The sequence below is a fragment of the Oryzias melastigma genome, linkage group LG21, assembly GCF_002922805.2.
Source record: "Oryzias melastigma strain HK-1 linkage group LG21, ASM292280v2, whole genome shotgun sequence".
NCBI lineage: Eukaryota > Metazoa > Chordata > Actinopteri > Beloniformes > Adrianichthyidae > Oryzias > Oryzias melastigma.
In genome coordinates this window covers 506,633-521,001 of record NC_050532.1, presented here as the reverse complement: position 1 = coordinate 521,001, position 14,369 = coordinate 506,633, and the positions used below count along the sequence as shown (strand labels likewise).

The 14,369-nt window shown below is 37.2% G+C and overlaps 1 protein-coding gene across 3 annotated transcripts in view; it reads right to left on the bottom strand.

Annotated features, from left to right (window-relative positions):
* rubcnl (rubicon like autophagy enhancer) overlaps positions 1–14,369 on the bottom strand; it is a 22,862-nt gene that overhangs the window by 6,702 nt on the left and 1,791 nt on the right. For all 3 annotated transcript variants that reach the window (XM_036209777.1, XM_024286872.2, XM_036209778.1), the window contains 9 exons: positions 9,450–9,555; positions 7,708–8,101; positions 4,592–4,815; positions 3,783–3,880; positions 2,753–3,089; positions 2,340–2,385; positions 2,152–2,260; positions 456–592; positions 318–382 (listed from right to left, as the gene is read on the bottom strand). In XM_036209777.1, coding sequence (XP_036065670.1) covers positions 318–382; positions 456–592; positions 2,152–2,260; positions 2,340–2,385; positions 2,753–3,089; positions 3,783–3,880; positions 4,592–4,815; positions 7,708–8,101; positions 9,450–9,555 — 1,516 coding nt within the window. The remainder of the gene's footprint in view (positions 1–317; positions 383–455; positions 593–2,151; positions 2,261–2,339; positions 2,386–2,752; positions 3,090–3,782; positions 3,881–4,591; positions 4,816–7,707; positions 8,102–9,449; positions 9,556–14,369) is intronic.

Sequence of the window (14,369 nt, the reverse complement as noted above, 5' to 3'; positions counted from 1 at the left end):
TTCCCTTTACAGTTGCTACTTAAAAAGTTTAAAAGTATTTTGTTTCAGCCTAAGAGCCACATTTGGCTCTGGAGCTGCAGTTTTTTTTCCTACATTTCCGGTATTTTAATGTTTTAAAGAGCACTTCTCATTTTTCTGTAGTTTCTGTGAGGATAGCCTGACTGTTGTGCTCAGACTTTGTTTGATTTATTGAAATGTTTGGTTTAGTTTTCTGACATCCATCTCCACCGTTACATGCAGTTACAACAGCTTCCTGTAGGAGGCAGTATTTCAAATCCATGAGAGCTGTGAATTTCATTTTTGCTGCTCATACTCACTGGGCTCCACTTCTGTCCCACAACCCGCGCACAGGAAGTTCTGCAAAGCCACCATTTCACTGCGTCTGGACCAGACAAAGACTAGAATGAAATGCTGGACTTTAGCTGGATCAAAGTCTGCTCAGACAGGAGGAAGACCTGTGTGCTGGATGAAGAGTGAAGATGATCTGGAAACACGGTGGAGCCCACGTCAGAGATCCTCTCATCCTGGTCCTCATCTGGATCTCCTCTGCCAGGCTGCCTCTGCTGCTCACCACTCCTTCAGTGCCTGGGAGCTACAGGGACAGACAGGAAGGTCAGGAGAGGTGATATCATGAAGGGTTTACAGGATTCTTCTTTTTCTACTGTTTCTCACATAAAAATCTCAGTTTAAAAAGTGCAACACATATAAATACAAGCAATGAAGTTTTCACCATTTACTCCCATTTAGGCACATTTATCCTTACATTTCTTAGAGATTTCCACTTTGGAAACAACATCTGCTCACAGTTAGAACCAGATAACTTTAAAGGTAAAATGTTGAATTATTTTAACAGCAAACTTTTAAAGCATTAGATTAGATGAGGGGTAGAAACGTAAAGTTCTTTGAGTTTCCTTTTATTTATTAAGATGATTTAAGAACCACTTTAAGTCCCCCTATGACATTTTTTTATTGAAAAAAACATTTCAAGTTGTGTTTTAATTATGATTAGGACGTTTAAAAAGAAAAATCACATAATGTAAATGTATTAAAAAGCCATTTTTCATGTTGATCTGAAGCCTGGAAAGAAGATCATTCATTCAAACAGAGTCTGTCCAAGCCAGTTTGATTGATTTAAAATGAGAAATACTCGGAAATGAAAAAACAAAATGATTTCTTATTACATTTGATCTCTTTCAGAAGAAAAATGCCACACAGGCATGTTAAAAACTCAAAAACAGGATTTTCATCGGAGGGGACTTTAACGTTTTTGTGTCTCAGAATAAGTTTGATTGTTATAAAATTATTTTGCAATTCAAAACCAAACGGTGGCCTTCAAACAGCAGACGTTACATTCTAAAAGTCTTGGTGTTAAAGATAGAGAATTTTATGAGCACTTAAATGAAACCTTGCATTGTTAGTCATTGTTTTTTATCACACTTATCAATATATCTAATCCATTTTTATAACTTTTTATAAATGGCCAAATGTTGGGATCAATTGAAAATAGTTTAGGGATTTAATTAAAATTGGAAAAGTCATCTGAAAATACTTTGAACCTTTTGATGCCTAGTGATGCACATATGCATCTGATTAAATATGAGTGCATGTGTAAAGTTTGTGAATTGTTTTGCCTTTAGTTCAGTGCTGATGTTTTTCTTCTTTGGGTTGTTTTTAGAAACATTTACTTGTTTGATTTTAGCTTTTTATTAAATATTTTATATCCATCTAAAGACAACAGCGACAACAGCCTTAGTTTCTTTTTTTTTTTTTTTTTTTGTCAAATCGTCTGTCTTGTCATTGGCTTAGACTTGTTTACTCTTTGTTTTTTACTTTATTAAAGCTTTTTCATAAAATTGTTTAGTCTCTTCGTTTGCATTTGCACAACTACATGACAACATGAGGAAAAATCATGACATACTGCATAGCAATGTGTAACGCATTCAGGCTGTCATTTAATATTTGATACCATTTAAAATCAATAACAAAAGCTTCCCTGGTGGTGACTGTGCAGGTCGTTGTCTCCTATTTTATTATTTTCTTTCTTTTTCTACTCCGTAGTGACAAACTCATTATTGATGTTGAAAATAACCTCATCCTGCAGCAAAAGACCTTCATACCCAAACCCGTTTAGGCCGTTGCAGTTTTTCTCACCTCCTGGAGGGAGCTGCGGAGACTTTGTCGACCTCTCCAGAGTTTGTGTGCTGGGAGCCATTTCCTCTTGAACTGGGAGACCAGCCGCTGGGCCAGATACTCTGCACTGCTGTGGGGGACATCGCAAACACTCAACAGGGTGTCAGTTCGGGTACGACACGTTTACAGGGACTAAACATTTGCCTTACTTTCTGTCAGACTCTGTTGACGTCGCAGTTATGTCTAATCCACAGTCTGAAATGAAAACGTGTTCAGAAAATAAGACTTTTCCTGACTAATCTGTCAGTTTATAAGCTGTTTTCATGATAGAGTACCAAGTTCTTTATCTATGTGTTTAGACTAAATCTTTAATAGTATATTAATGGACCATTTTTCACTAAATTTTCACTATTAAAAGTCTTTCAAATACAGAAGTGTGTTTAATATTAGTATCTGCTGCCCCCTGCTGGCAGCTACAATGATGTACATCTTTTGAGTGAAATATTTAGTGAGATTTTACAGCATTTCTAATGACCGTCTTTAAAACTTTTCATTGAAAAAGGTAATCTACAGAACTTGTGAGGAATTTTCAGCCAAGTTTAAACTTAAATGATCCGTTTACCTTCAAATCCGCTGTCAGTGGAGAGGACTGAGCACATTTTAGGCTGTTCTGGTTTCATTTTCCTGGATTCTCTGTCATCTTTTCCCTCTGTGGGCTGATCTCCGGACGGTCTCTCTGGTTCTCCGTCATGTTTGCTGCGGTCCTGTGTGTGTCTGTGTGTTCTACAGTTCTGTTTGTGTGGTGGACAGTGCTGTGCAGAGCTTGTGTGGTTCTGCGGGTCTTGTTCTGTGTTTTGGTGCTTCTCCATCAGGGCTGTCCTCTGATCAAAGCTTAGAGTCCACTTTGCTCCTTCCAGAACCTCCATGAGCATGTCCACCACGATGAAATGAGCATTTTCCTGCACACATAGTCAAAACGGCTGTTAGAGCACTGAGAATTAAGTCAAACATCTTTATGTTAAAACGTGTTTTTTTAACAACAAAAACATTTGAAACAAAGTTAAACTTTTTTAGGATTATATCAATTTTAAATGCTTTGATGAAATCAATAAAAATGTGCAATATATATATTTTTTAAAGAGACAAAGACCGTGGAGCACCAGCTGTTCTTGAAGCTGCATCAGTTTTTGTTTTGTTCGTGTTCCTCACATATTACATGTGGACTTTATGATTAAGAATTTTTCTTTCTGATTATTCACTCTAAACAAACCAATTGTTAAACATTCTTAATTCTATTGAAGTTGTACTGTAGGGCTGTTTAAGTGACCAATTATTTTCAGATTAAGCTCTTCTCGCTGTAAGGTGAGAGAGTTAACTACTGCACCACCATGAAGCCATATATAATCACCAAACATTCTTATTTTTTAAATGAAATTGTCCTGCTTAGTCTTTGTAAATCTTTAAAAGGACTTTGTCCTGCATGAAGCTAAACTTGCTGTCATGTCTCATTTGTTGGCAACTTTAGACAGATCCATTACTTTACTAGGACACAATGTTTCTGATATCCAGGTTGTGTGAACACTTCATTGTTTTTCTGCATATTTACCCTCATACAGCTGAATAAAACACAAACTTCCGTTCAGGTAACTCACCTTTTCCAGCTCGCAGCAGGCCCTAAATATGTCTGCAGTAAAATCTGAGACGCCGCTGAAAGCCCGTTCTCTGTCACATGACGACGACGTGCAGCCGTCTGATGAGAACACACACACTTCATACATCAGATCCATCAGAAAAGTTTTCAACAAAACTGTTACTCTTATTTCAAACACTGTTTTGAACATTTGTTGTATTCCTTTGTATCTTTTTTCGTAGTTGTTTTTTTACTTTTACAGTTTATACGTCAAACTGTGATAAAATAGAGAATATAAGGAAGAATTCTACCAGCAAACAGTTATATTTTACTGTTACTGTGTTGCCTTTCTGAGTTATATTTGTTTGGTGAACCCTGACAGCTTCATATATATTTAGTTTAACATATCTAGATGTAAAATATCACCAATGAATACATAAAAACGGACTTAAAATAATTTTAGCTTATGCATCTGTTTCCTCCAGAAATCGCAGAATTTTAGACCAGCTATTAAAAGGTCATTACTGAAGCAAGCAGCTCAGTATTTCTCTAACAAGACCTTCTTAGATTAAAAAAAAAAAAAAAAAACAACAACAACAGACCTGCTGACAGTTCCAGCCCTCATCTAATTTAAAATTCTGATTTCTTTAAAGGCTCAACACAGTTTTGATTGAGTTCAGAGAAGGATGGTTTCTGTGTAACATTTTACTGAAGTCAAATCTGAACTCACTGCATCATAGAATCAAGATCGGACCTTCAAAAAGGTTCTGGAAAACCCATTTTAATCAGTTAGTGTGAATTTGCACTCATTTAAATGAAGAAATCTGAAACCTTCATTCCCGAGTCTCTCAAAGATCTGCCTGGTGTCCCCATCAACCGATCCTGGCTGACTGTGGCTGCTGAGGAGGCTGTTGTGATCTGATGAGCTGATGCTGTTCCGATCTTCATCCACCTGGACTAGGAACGTGCATCTGCTGGATCTCACTTTGGATCCCAGATTCTCCGCACTGCTGGCTTTCAATGATGCAGAGCCTGAAGACGAGAGAAGGTCCAAGCTGGAACAACAACAAACATTAATCAATCATTTTTGATCAATTAATTTATTTCTGAATTTGTTCCATGGGAATGGGGACACACTTTTCAAAGTGCATAGTCAGTAAATCCAGTAGATTAAAGAATATGAACACTATGCTGCTTTTATTCTATTATTTTAATCTAGAAAGATTTTACAGCTCCAACATAACCAACTTTAGATTTAACCTGTAGATCACTATAGATTATTGCTGATCATCATATATTACTGTAGATCCCTATTGATCACTGTAAATCCATTTAGATGACTGTGTAGATCATTATAGATCTCTATAGATCACTGTAAATCCCTGTTGATCCCCGTAGGTCCCTGTAGAACATTGTTGATCATCATAGAATACTGTGGATTAGTATAGATCACTATAGATCTCTATAGTGATCTATAGATTACTGTAGATCATTGTAAAATGCAGAAACAGCTCTGGTCAGGGTGGTCAGTGATCTCAGGATGAATGCAGACAGAAAAAACCTTTCCGTTTTAGTCTTGCTTGACCTCACAGTTGATCATTCAATTCTGTTAAAAAGACTCTGTAACATGGTTGTCTCACTTGAACTGTTTTTAGCTGGCTGAAATCCTATTTAACAAATAGAACGTTCTTTGTTAGCTCCAATGAAACATCTTCCTCAGTCCTTCCATTGACCTGTGGTATACCACAAGGATCCATTTTAGGCCCCACTCTGTTTAATCTTTATATGCTCCCATTTGGAAATATCATCAGGAGACATGGCATTAACTTCCATAGCTACGCCGATGACACCCAGCTTTATGTTGCCGTGTCTCCTGATGAACCTACTGCAACAAACAAACTTATAAATTGCATTAATGATATCAAAGATTGGATGGCAGCAAATTTTTTAAAGCTTAACAAAGACAAAACAGAGATAATGATCATTGGCCCGGAAGCAGACAGAGAGAGAGCTAGACTGAAATGTCAAAACTTTGGCATGGATGTGACAAGCTCAGCAAAAAACCTTGGAGTAGTCTTTGATGCTGATCTCAATTTTAAGCAGCATGTTTTAAATGTAACAAAGACTGCATTCTTTCATTTAAAAAATATTACCAAGGTTCTACTCTTCCTTACAAGATCTAGTGCTGAGATTTTAATCCACGCTTTTATAAATTCAAGACTAGATTATCGTAATGCTCTTTTAACTGGACTTCCGAAGCAGTCTGTCAACAAGTTACAACTGATTCAAAATTCAGCTGCACGTCTCCTAACCAACACCAGAAGAAGAGCTCATATCACTCCTGTCCTTAAATCCCTGCACTGGCTGCCTGTCAGTTTTAGGATAGATTTTAAAATTATTCTTTTAGTTTTTAAATGCCTTAATGGTTCAGGTCCTTTATATTTACTAGATCTCCTTAGTCCATATGAACCACCAAGAGCTCTCAGATCCTCAGGCTCTACGACATTAATCATCCCTAGAACTCCAAGACCTATGGCGAGGCTTCTTTTCAGTGTCTTGGTCCTCGCCTGTGGAATAGCCTGCCTGAGGATCTGAGAGCCTGTACAACTGTGGAGATTTTTAAAAACAAATTAAAAACACACCTTTTTAGTAAAGCTTTTATTGACTCATTTTAAACTTTTTTAGAGTTTTTATTGTTTGAATATTTTGTTATTTCAATGATGTGGCTAGTCTAGTTTTAACCAATGATTAATTGATGTTTTGATTTTATTTGTTTATAACAAAATGCCGTTCTTGTCCAAATGGGGTGGATATTTCCGATTTCTGTCTTGTGCTTTGTTGCTGACATGTGTTTTTCTTTTTGATTTGTTTTTAACTTGTAAAGCACTTTGGGCTGTACAAAAGTACATGAAAAGCGCTTAACAAATAAAGTTTGATTGATTGATTGATAAAAACTGCCGATGACTAAAAATCACTGTTGTTTCTTTAATGGTTTAGTTCCATTTGTACAGTTAACAAAATATAAAATAACAAACAACCATTAAAAAAGAGGAATAGGCAGAAGCTTATCAAGCTTACTGTAGATCACTATAGATCACTGTAGAGCCCTATAGATCATTGTTGATCATCATATATAACTGTAGATCACTGTAGATCATTATCAATAATCATAGATGACTGCAGATCATTATAGATCTCTATAGATCACTGTACGTCACTATAGATTACTATATATCATTGCAAATCATTGTAGATTGCTGTAGATCATTGTAGATTGTTGTTGATCATCATCATAAATTACTATAGATCACTGTAGATACCTATAGATCATTGTTGATCATCATAGAATACTGTAGGTCACTACAGATTACTGTAGTTCACTATAGATCATTGCTGATCATAATAGGTTACTGTGGATCACTATAGATCACTCTAGATCAATGTAAATCACTATTGATTATCATAGATCATTGTAGATCCCTATTGATCACTGCAAATCACTGTAGATTGCTGTAGATCATCGTTGATCATCATAGATTACTGTAGATCACTAAAGATCACTGTGGATCACTATGGATCACTGTAGGTCATTATAGATCACTGTAGATCCATAGATCAATGAAGATCACTGAAGATTCGTAAATGCAACTAACTTCATTATCTATAAAGTGTTGCTGCAGATAAATATTGAATTTTTACATCTATTTAAGGTAAACACGTTTTAGCCATTGTAAGAGATTTTTACAATTGTGAATTTTTTGTTTGTTTTTCATGTTTTTTAAGAAGTTTAATGTGACCTTTGAACCCCCAGAGAGACCACCAGGGCTCAAAGACCCAGACCCTTTCAAACTCACAGAGCGTGTTTTCCAATCCCAATACTGGTGTTTACATGAAATGTGCCTGATGGAAAAGCTGATCGGCAGGTAAAAGTGAACGGCTTTTTGTACCTTGATGGATCTGCAGGTGGACTCCTCCTCCCATGCCAGGAGAGGGGTCTGGGCCTCCTGGAAAGGACTGGACTGCTCCTCGGTAGGAGGAGGTTTCCACCTCCAGGAGACTTTGGCTCCTTTTCAGAGCTGAAGAAAATGTTTTGATTTCTCTCAGATTTGTCGCTTTTTCTTTCTTTTTCGGTGTGTTTTGGAGGACTGTGCGAGTCTGTCTGCAGCAGGCCGGGCCGGCACCGTCTGAGGGCGTTTCTTCTCGAGAAAGTCCCCTGAGGGCTTTTTATGGGAAATGTGCTATCGTCTCCTCTGCAGGTTTCAGGAGGTGACAGAAGGAGAAGTGGTGTCTTACTGGAACTAGCTGCACCCTGGTTCTTCTCAGGAAAGTCTTGTAGTGGTGCTGATAAAAAAGAGAAGAGGGAAAAGCTGACATTAACTACTTCTAGATGTCTGTAGATTTGTGGAGCCACAAACAATAAAAAACACAAAATTTTTGCATTTTAAGGAATAAAATGGTCACATTGCAAAAAATGGGACTTTTGGTAAAAGGTGATATGTTATTAATAACGTTCAGAAAATTGGAAAAAAAATTGTGGAGCTGCTAAATAAAAGAAAACAATCAAACTTTGAAGATCCAAATACATTTTTACACACTAAAACAGTTGCTAAATCTAAAATAAAAGCATATTTTTAAGTCTTCACTACAACCTGTCGACCACAGCATGCCTGAGGAAAAATAAAGCGTGAACAATTTCATACGGGTTTTAATGACCTTGATATTTTGTGTGCCCGTACAGGGTTGACCATAAATCAGCTGAATCCACCAATAAGGGCAGCAGTGACAAAGCTTTTATCTGAATTTCCTCCCAACTCTCTAACGGACAGAAAAATGTTGTAGTGCCGGACTATCTAGTCCCCTGGATTTTAATGTAACACCAAATATGACGTCACCAATTTTAAATAAGTAAAAACCTATTGAATATGAACATTTTACAAAGACTTTTTATTAAATCTGGTATGTTCTGATGAGGAAAATTGGATGGTTATTAGAATAAAATTAATCATGTTTTTCAATGAAAAATCAAACTAAATCATTCTTTATTTGTTGAGTAAATTACATTAAAAAACATTTTACAATTTAAAATACAAAAGCAAAATTAAAATAGGATGCAAAATCAAAAACTGGCTTAATACTTAAGTGGGGAAACAGGTTTTTGGAGATCTATCCAAATCAGAGACCCCCCCCCACACAGGTTCACATAGGACGCAACTCCAGGATCCCCCAGATCAAAGCGATCAAAGGATCCGGGAGATCCCACTCCAGTGACTTATGTTCACCGAAATGTCTGGACCAGGGGTGGGAAAACTTCAGCCCAGGGGCCAAATGCAGCCTGGTAAACCATTTAATCTGGCCCACCACACTAGAATAAATTATATTGATGTCTGCCAACTGTACAGAACTGTGTTTGTTTTTTAATCTCTGCTAAAATTTCCTTCCTGTTTTCACAAAACAGTGATGAGTTTCAGGTGGAGATGCTAGGAGCACTGTTGTGTTTGCTAGACCTTATTTTAGATATGAAACACCTGATTTTCATGCATATGGAAGAACCGTGGCATACAGCCACATCACATATGTTTTTGTATGAATGCCTACATCTGTCTGAGAGTCTAATAACACATTTGTGTTGAAGGCTGTCAGAAGCTGCAACAAACTCAAAGCCTGTTTGCTTCAGTGCGGTGGCGCTCACATGCATCCGTCAGAGGTCCAGGGACGGTTGGGTCTGCAGAATCCACAAACCAAGCGACAAACGAGCCCGTGGAGGGACAAGACGACCCCCCGCTGGAGCTTCCCATCTGCAAAGCAAAACATACAGGATTTCACAAAACATGCAGCTGACATCAAGCAGTCTGATCAGGATGGAACAGGTTTACTGTAATGCAACTGCACTGTTAAAACGACATTTAAGAAAGTGGAAAGATTTCTGTGTCAAGGACAATTTTCTTAATTTCTGTTATGCAAGAAAAATCCTCTTATTAAGAACATTTTTCAACAGCAAAATCCTCTTGTCTAGATTTTGTTCCCTTAAAAAAAGAATTTTCGGTAAAACAATATTTCTAACCCCATTGGCAGATTTTTTTTCCGCTTATTTAAAGAAACTGTCGATGAGGTAAGAACTTTTTACTTATTTCTATGTGCCCTGCAATTGCAGTGCATGAAAGCCACTTCTCCATTTGTAAAGGTAAAAAACATTTCTCATCCTGCCTTTACAGCAAACACTTGTGTCGTTACTCTCTGATGAAAATGATTTGCATCAAAAACCCCTCAAAGACCCACTTTAGGGCCTAAAGTCGGAGTCAACTTTACAAATCAACAACTGGAGCTTCCTGTCTGAACAATATCTTCTAATAATGAATTTCCCATACTGCGATCAATAATCATTTATAATCTGCTGTCCTGTTCTATTATTCTCTTTGTGTGCAAGGCGGGGTTAATTCATATGTACCAAGACTGGAAATCACATCAGAAACCACACAAAGGCAGCTGAGTTCACATATGAGGTGCACAAAATTTGTATTTTGTGGCCAAAGACTAGTATTTTTGGGGTTCTTGTAAACATTTTGTGGGCACTAATTAGAATTTTTTTCACTGATTCATTTTTTAGGAACTAATTAGCATTTCTTAGAAAATAAATTAGCATTTTTGAAAAAAAAGAAATTTTGTGAGCACAAATGAGCATTTTGGGGGTCTAGTAAACATTTTGTGAGCTCAAATTAGTACCTTTTTTTGCTCTAGTTAGCATCTTGTGAGCTTTAATTAGCTTTTTTTATGTACTGATTAACCTTTTTAAGCACTAATTAGCAATTTGTAGGTAATAGTTATCATTTTTGGTACAAATATTGGGAAATTGAGGGCACAAATTAGAATTTTGTGGCCACAATCTAGTATTTTGGGGCACTATTACACATTTTGTAGGCATAAATTAGCATTTTTTGAGCTCTAGATAGCATCTTGTGGGCTTTAATTAGCGCTTTACGGAAACTAATTAGCCTTTTTAGACACTAACTCGCATTTTATAGGTGATAATTAGCATTTTTGGTAGAAAACATTTTTTTTTGTGGGCACAAAGCAGCTAATGAAAAGCCTATTTCTAGTCACAAAATACTAATTTGAGCTCAGAAAATAATACATTTTGACCACAAATTATTAAATTGTGGGAACATTTTTTAAATTATTTTTTTATTATGTCAATATTTAAGTCGCCATATTGAAAAAAAATAATAATTTGTCAACATTATTTTTAGGATAAATTAAAAATGGACTTTAAATATGTAGTACAGTCTTCCTTTGTACTTTAAGTTTCAGTAAAGATCATTTCTATGAGCTGCTGCTTTTCTTTGTAAACAAGATTCATAATTTCTAATAAAAACTGATTAAATTGTAAGTGATGCTATGAGTTTTTTTTTTATTGAACGAATTTCTTGAGGGTTAATAAAGACCTGCAGAAAAAAAGCCACCAAGCAGCTGATGAAGCATGAAAGCTGATGGGGGTTAAAAAGGCTGAACTGAAAAGTTTTATTTTTTAGTCCACCAAAAGGTCCTGCTATAAAACTCTGAAGTTCAGAAGATCAAAAATAGGTTTCTGTTGTAGAAATAAAATCAAGAGATGAGACTGTTAACAGTCCAATTGGACAGAGACGGTAAACCTGATTGTAAAGGTTTGTCCGTCTATTGTTTCTTGTTTTATACATTATGTAAACACAACAAAGCTTTTATTTTGATATTGCCAAAAAGCTGAATGTATTTTAATTTGAAAGAGTGATTTTTTTTTTTTAAATACGCATGCTATGCTATGCCATCCAAAGCATAGAAGGAAATGTAGATTGTGTTTTGCTTGTTTCTGTGTATTCTGTAAGCTCTCATGCTGGTTTAGGGTGTTGTTAAAATGATGTTGACTGTCTGCCATATAAGAGCTCAAGCCTGCAACTATACTGTAGAATACAGTTTCACTATTTCCATGTGAGCTCCACTAACAGGAGACAGCAATGGTTGGTCTGGAAAATCATAACAACAAAAAGAAATCAGCATAAATTCAAAATGGGAGACGTTCAAACTGCACCACAGACAATAAACAGACTTTTATCAAAACAATATCAGTTTGGTAGATCAACTTTCTAACACTAATGAGCTTCCAATTCTTACACTGATTTTCTTGAAAAATGTAACATCCCAGTTACTCCTGGAGATTACGTATAAGTTTTTGGTGCAATCTCTCCTGGAATATGTATGTTATTTGACCATTAGACTTGATCCCTTTCATTCTTTCTCTTTCATTGTTCACTGTTGGAAAAATCTGTTTTACTGTTCGTTCCAGAGAAAAATAGTGACATTAGCACTCTTTTTCAGAAAGATATTGTTACTTTGACGCGTGTTATTCACTATTGGAAACAATTCGTAGATGATGTGTCTTGGAAAAAGGTCTGGCTTTTACCTAATCACAATATTATTTCCAAAAAGATTAAAAAAATTTCCTATATAAATACACAGATTTTACCCCACAAAAACATATTTAAAGATTTAAACTCACTATTGACACACTGTGTACTTTTTGTAAATGTTCACATGAAAAACAGTTACTCATCTTTTTGGCATTGCCCCTTTTTTGCAATCTTTCTGTCAAATCTTCTGTGATTTCTTTTGTTACTAGATTGCTCTTTTCTTTACTGTGGAAGCATGTGCTGTTTGACTTTCACCGGCATAATAACAACTAATTTAAGGTAAAAGATTAAAGCTGTAAGATATAACATCAGCAAAGTCATAGACGAAACCCTGACAGGCATTGATGGAGATAATCACAATCACGTTTGCCACAATCATATTTACGACTTTAGCTCATCAATGTATGGCTCTACCGCTGCTCAGTCAAATGTCAGCCACAGTTCGTCATCCTCTTGCATCAAAACGTCCTGAGATGGCTGCCGATCTTGCAGCAAAGGAAGCTCAATGCAAGATTGTTCAAGAAGAGAGGAAACACTGAGAAAACGCAAACTCTCAAAGAACAAAGTGAAAAAGAACTTGAAGTTCAAAGATCAGAAACAGAAGTGGAGGCCGTAAGAGCAAGACTGTAAGCCTGTGGCAGATAAAATGATAGAGGAGTGATGACCGCTCTATTAATGCTAACCAGGTTAGCCCAAATCTCATATCACCAATTTCACACAAGTGTGTCAACTTCCCCTCTAGATGTTACTGAACTACTCGGATCACGTATCACTGAACAGATTACCTTCACCCGAACCAACAGTGTTCAATGGCAAACCCATCTATCCATTCATCTATCCATCCATCCATCCATTCATCCATCCATCTATCCATCCATCTTATTCTGCTCATCTAGGACCAGGTCGCGGGGCCAGCAGTCTAAGCAAAGATGCTCAGACTTCCCTCTCCCCGGCCACTTCCTCCAGCTCTTCTGGGGGGACCCCGAGGCGTTCCCAGGCCAGCCGAGAAACATAGTCTCTCCAGCGTGTCCTGGGTCTTCCCCGGGGTCTCCGCCCAGTGGGACATGCCCGGAACACCTCTCCAGGGAGGGGTCCAGGAGGCATCCGGACCAGATGCTCGAGTCACCTCAACTGGCTCCTCTTAATGCGGAGGAGAAGCGGCTCTACTCCGAGCTCTCTCTGGAAGACTTCTTTAACAGTTGTGGTACATCACCTGTCCGTCCTGGGAGAGGATCCTTCCTTCACGTGGACGATAAAGCAATTGTTTTGGTGATGTTGGGCTGTATAAATATAATTGAATTGAAAAGGATATTTCTGTGGCAGATGCTCCAGAAAATTGAATGCCAGTGGTCCATCTTGTAAATGTTTAAAGATTAACAAAAACGATTTCTTTGAAAATGATGACAACGCTCTCCTCAGTGTTTGGAACATTGAGGCTATGGGGGGGGGGGTTGACCCATACGGGTGCTGCGAGTTTTTGGTTTGTCAGAGCCCATCAAGAGTGGTAGACAGGGGCATCTTAAAGACCCACTCCAATGAAGATTGTGTTTTTGATGTTTTTGACATGTCCTTGTTGCAGTTGTCACATGATGGAGGACATGTTAAAGCTACACTTCAGACTAATTCTTTATTCACAGTGTGGCGAATTAGGAGCAAACGACAAAAAATGTTGTCCAAAAAACCCTGTAGGTGTGACGTACGAATTACTACACAGCAAAATCAGTAATGTTAATTAACTCCAGCCCTGCGACGGACTGGCGACCTGTCCAGGGTGTACCCCGCCTTCGCCCTTCAGTAGCCGGGATAGGCTCCGGCACCCCGCGACCCCGAAAGGGAAGAAGCGGACAAGAAGATGGATGGATGGATAATTAACTCCAATAGAGTTAGTTTTAACACTTTGCAAGTGTTTATATAATTCTCACCAGCCCAGTGTTAAAATGACACTATAGAAAGTGTAACTTTTTAAACTCTGCTTAACGGAAAGTCTAAGTGTTGTTTTTTGACACCTTGAGAATGTTTTTTGACACTATATTGTGTTAAAAATGAATTCTCCCTTTGAGGTGATTTTTCATCATTATTTTTTATTGCACATTATAATATCATTTATCTTCAGGGCAGTTAACTATTTGAGTAATTAAAAACATAACCTGAAATATATATATATATATATT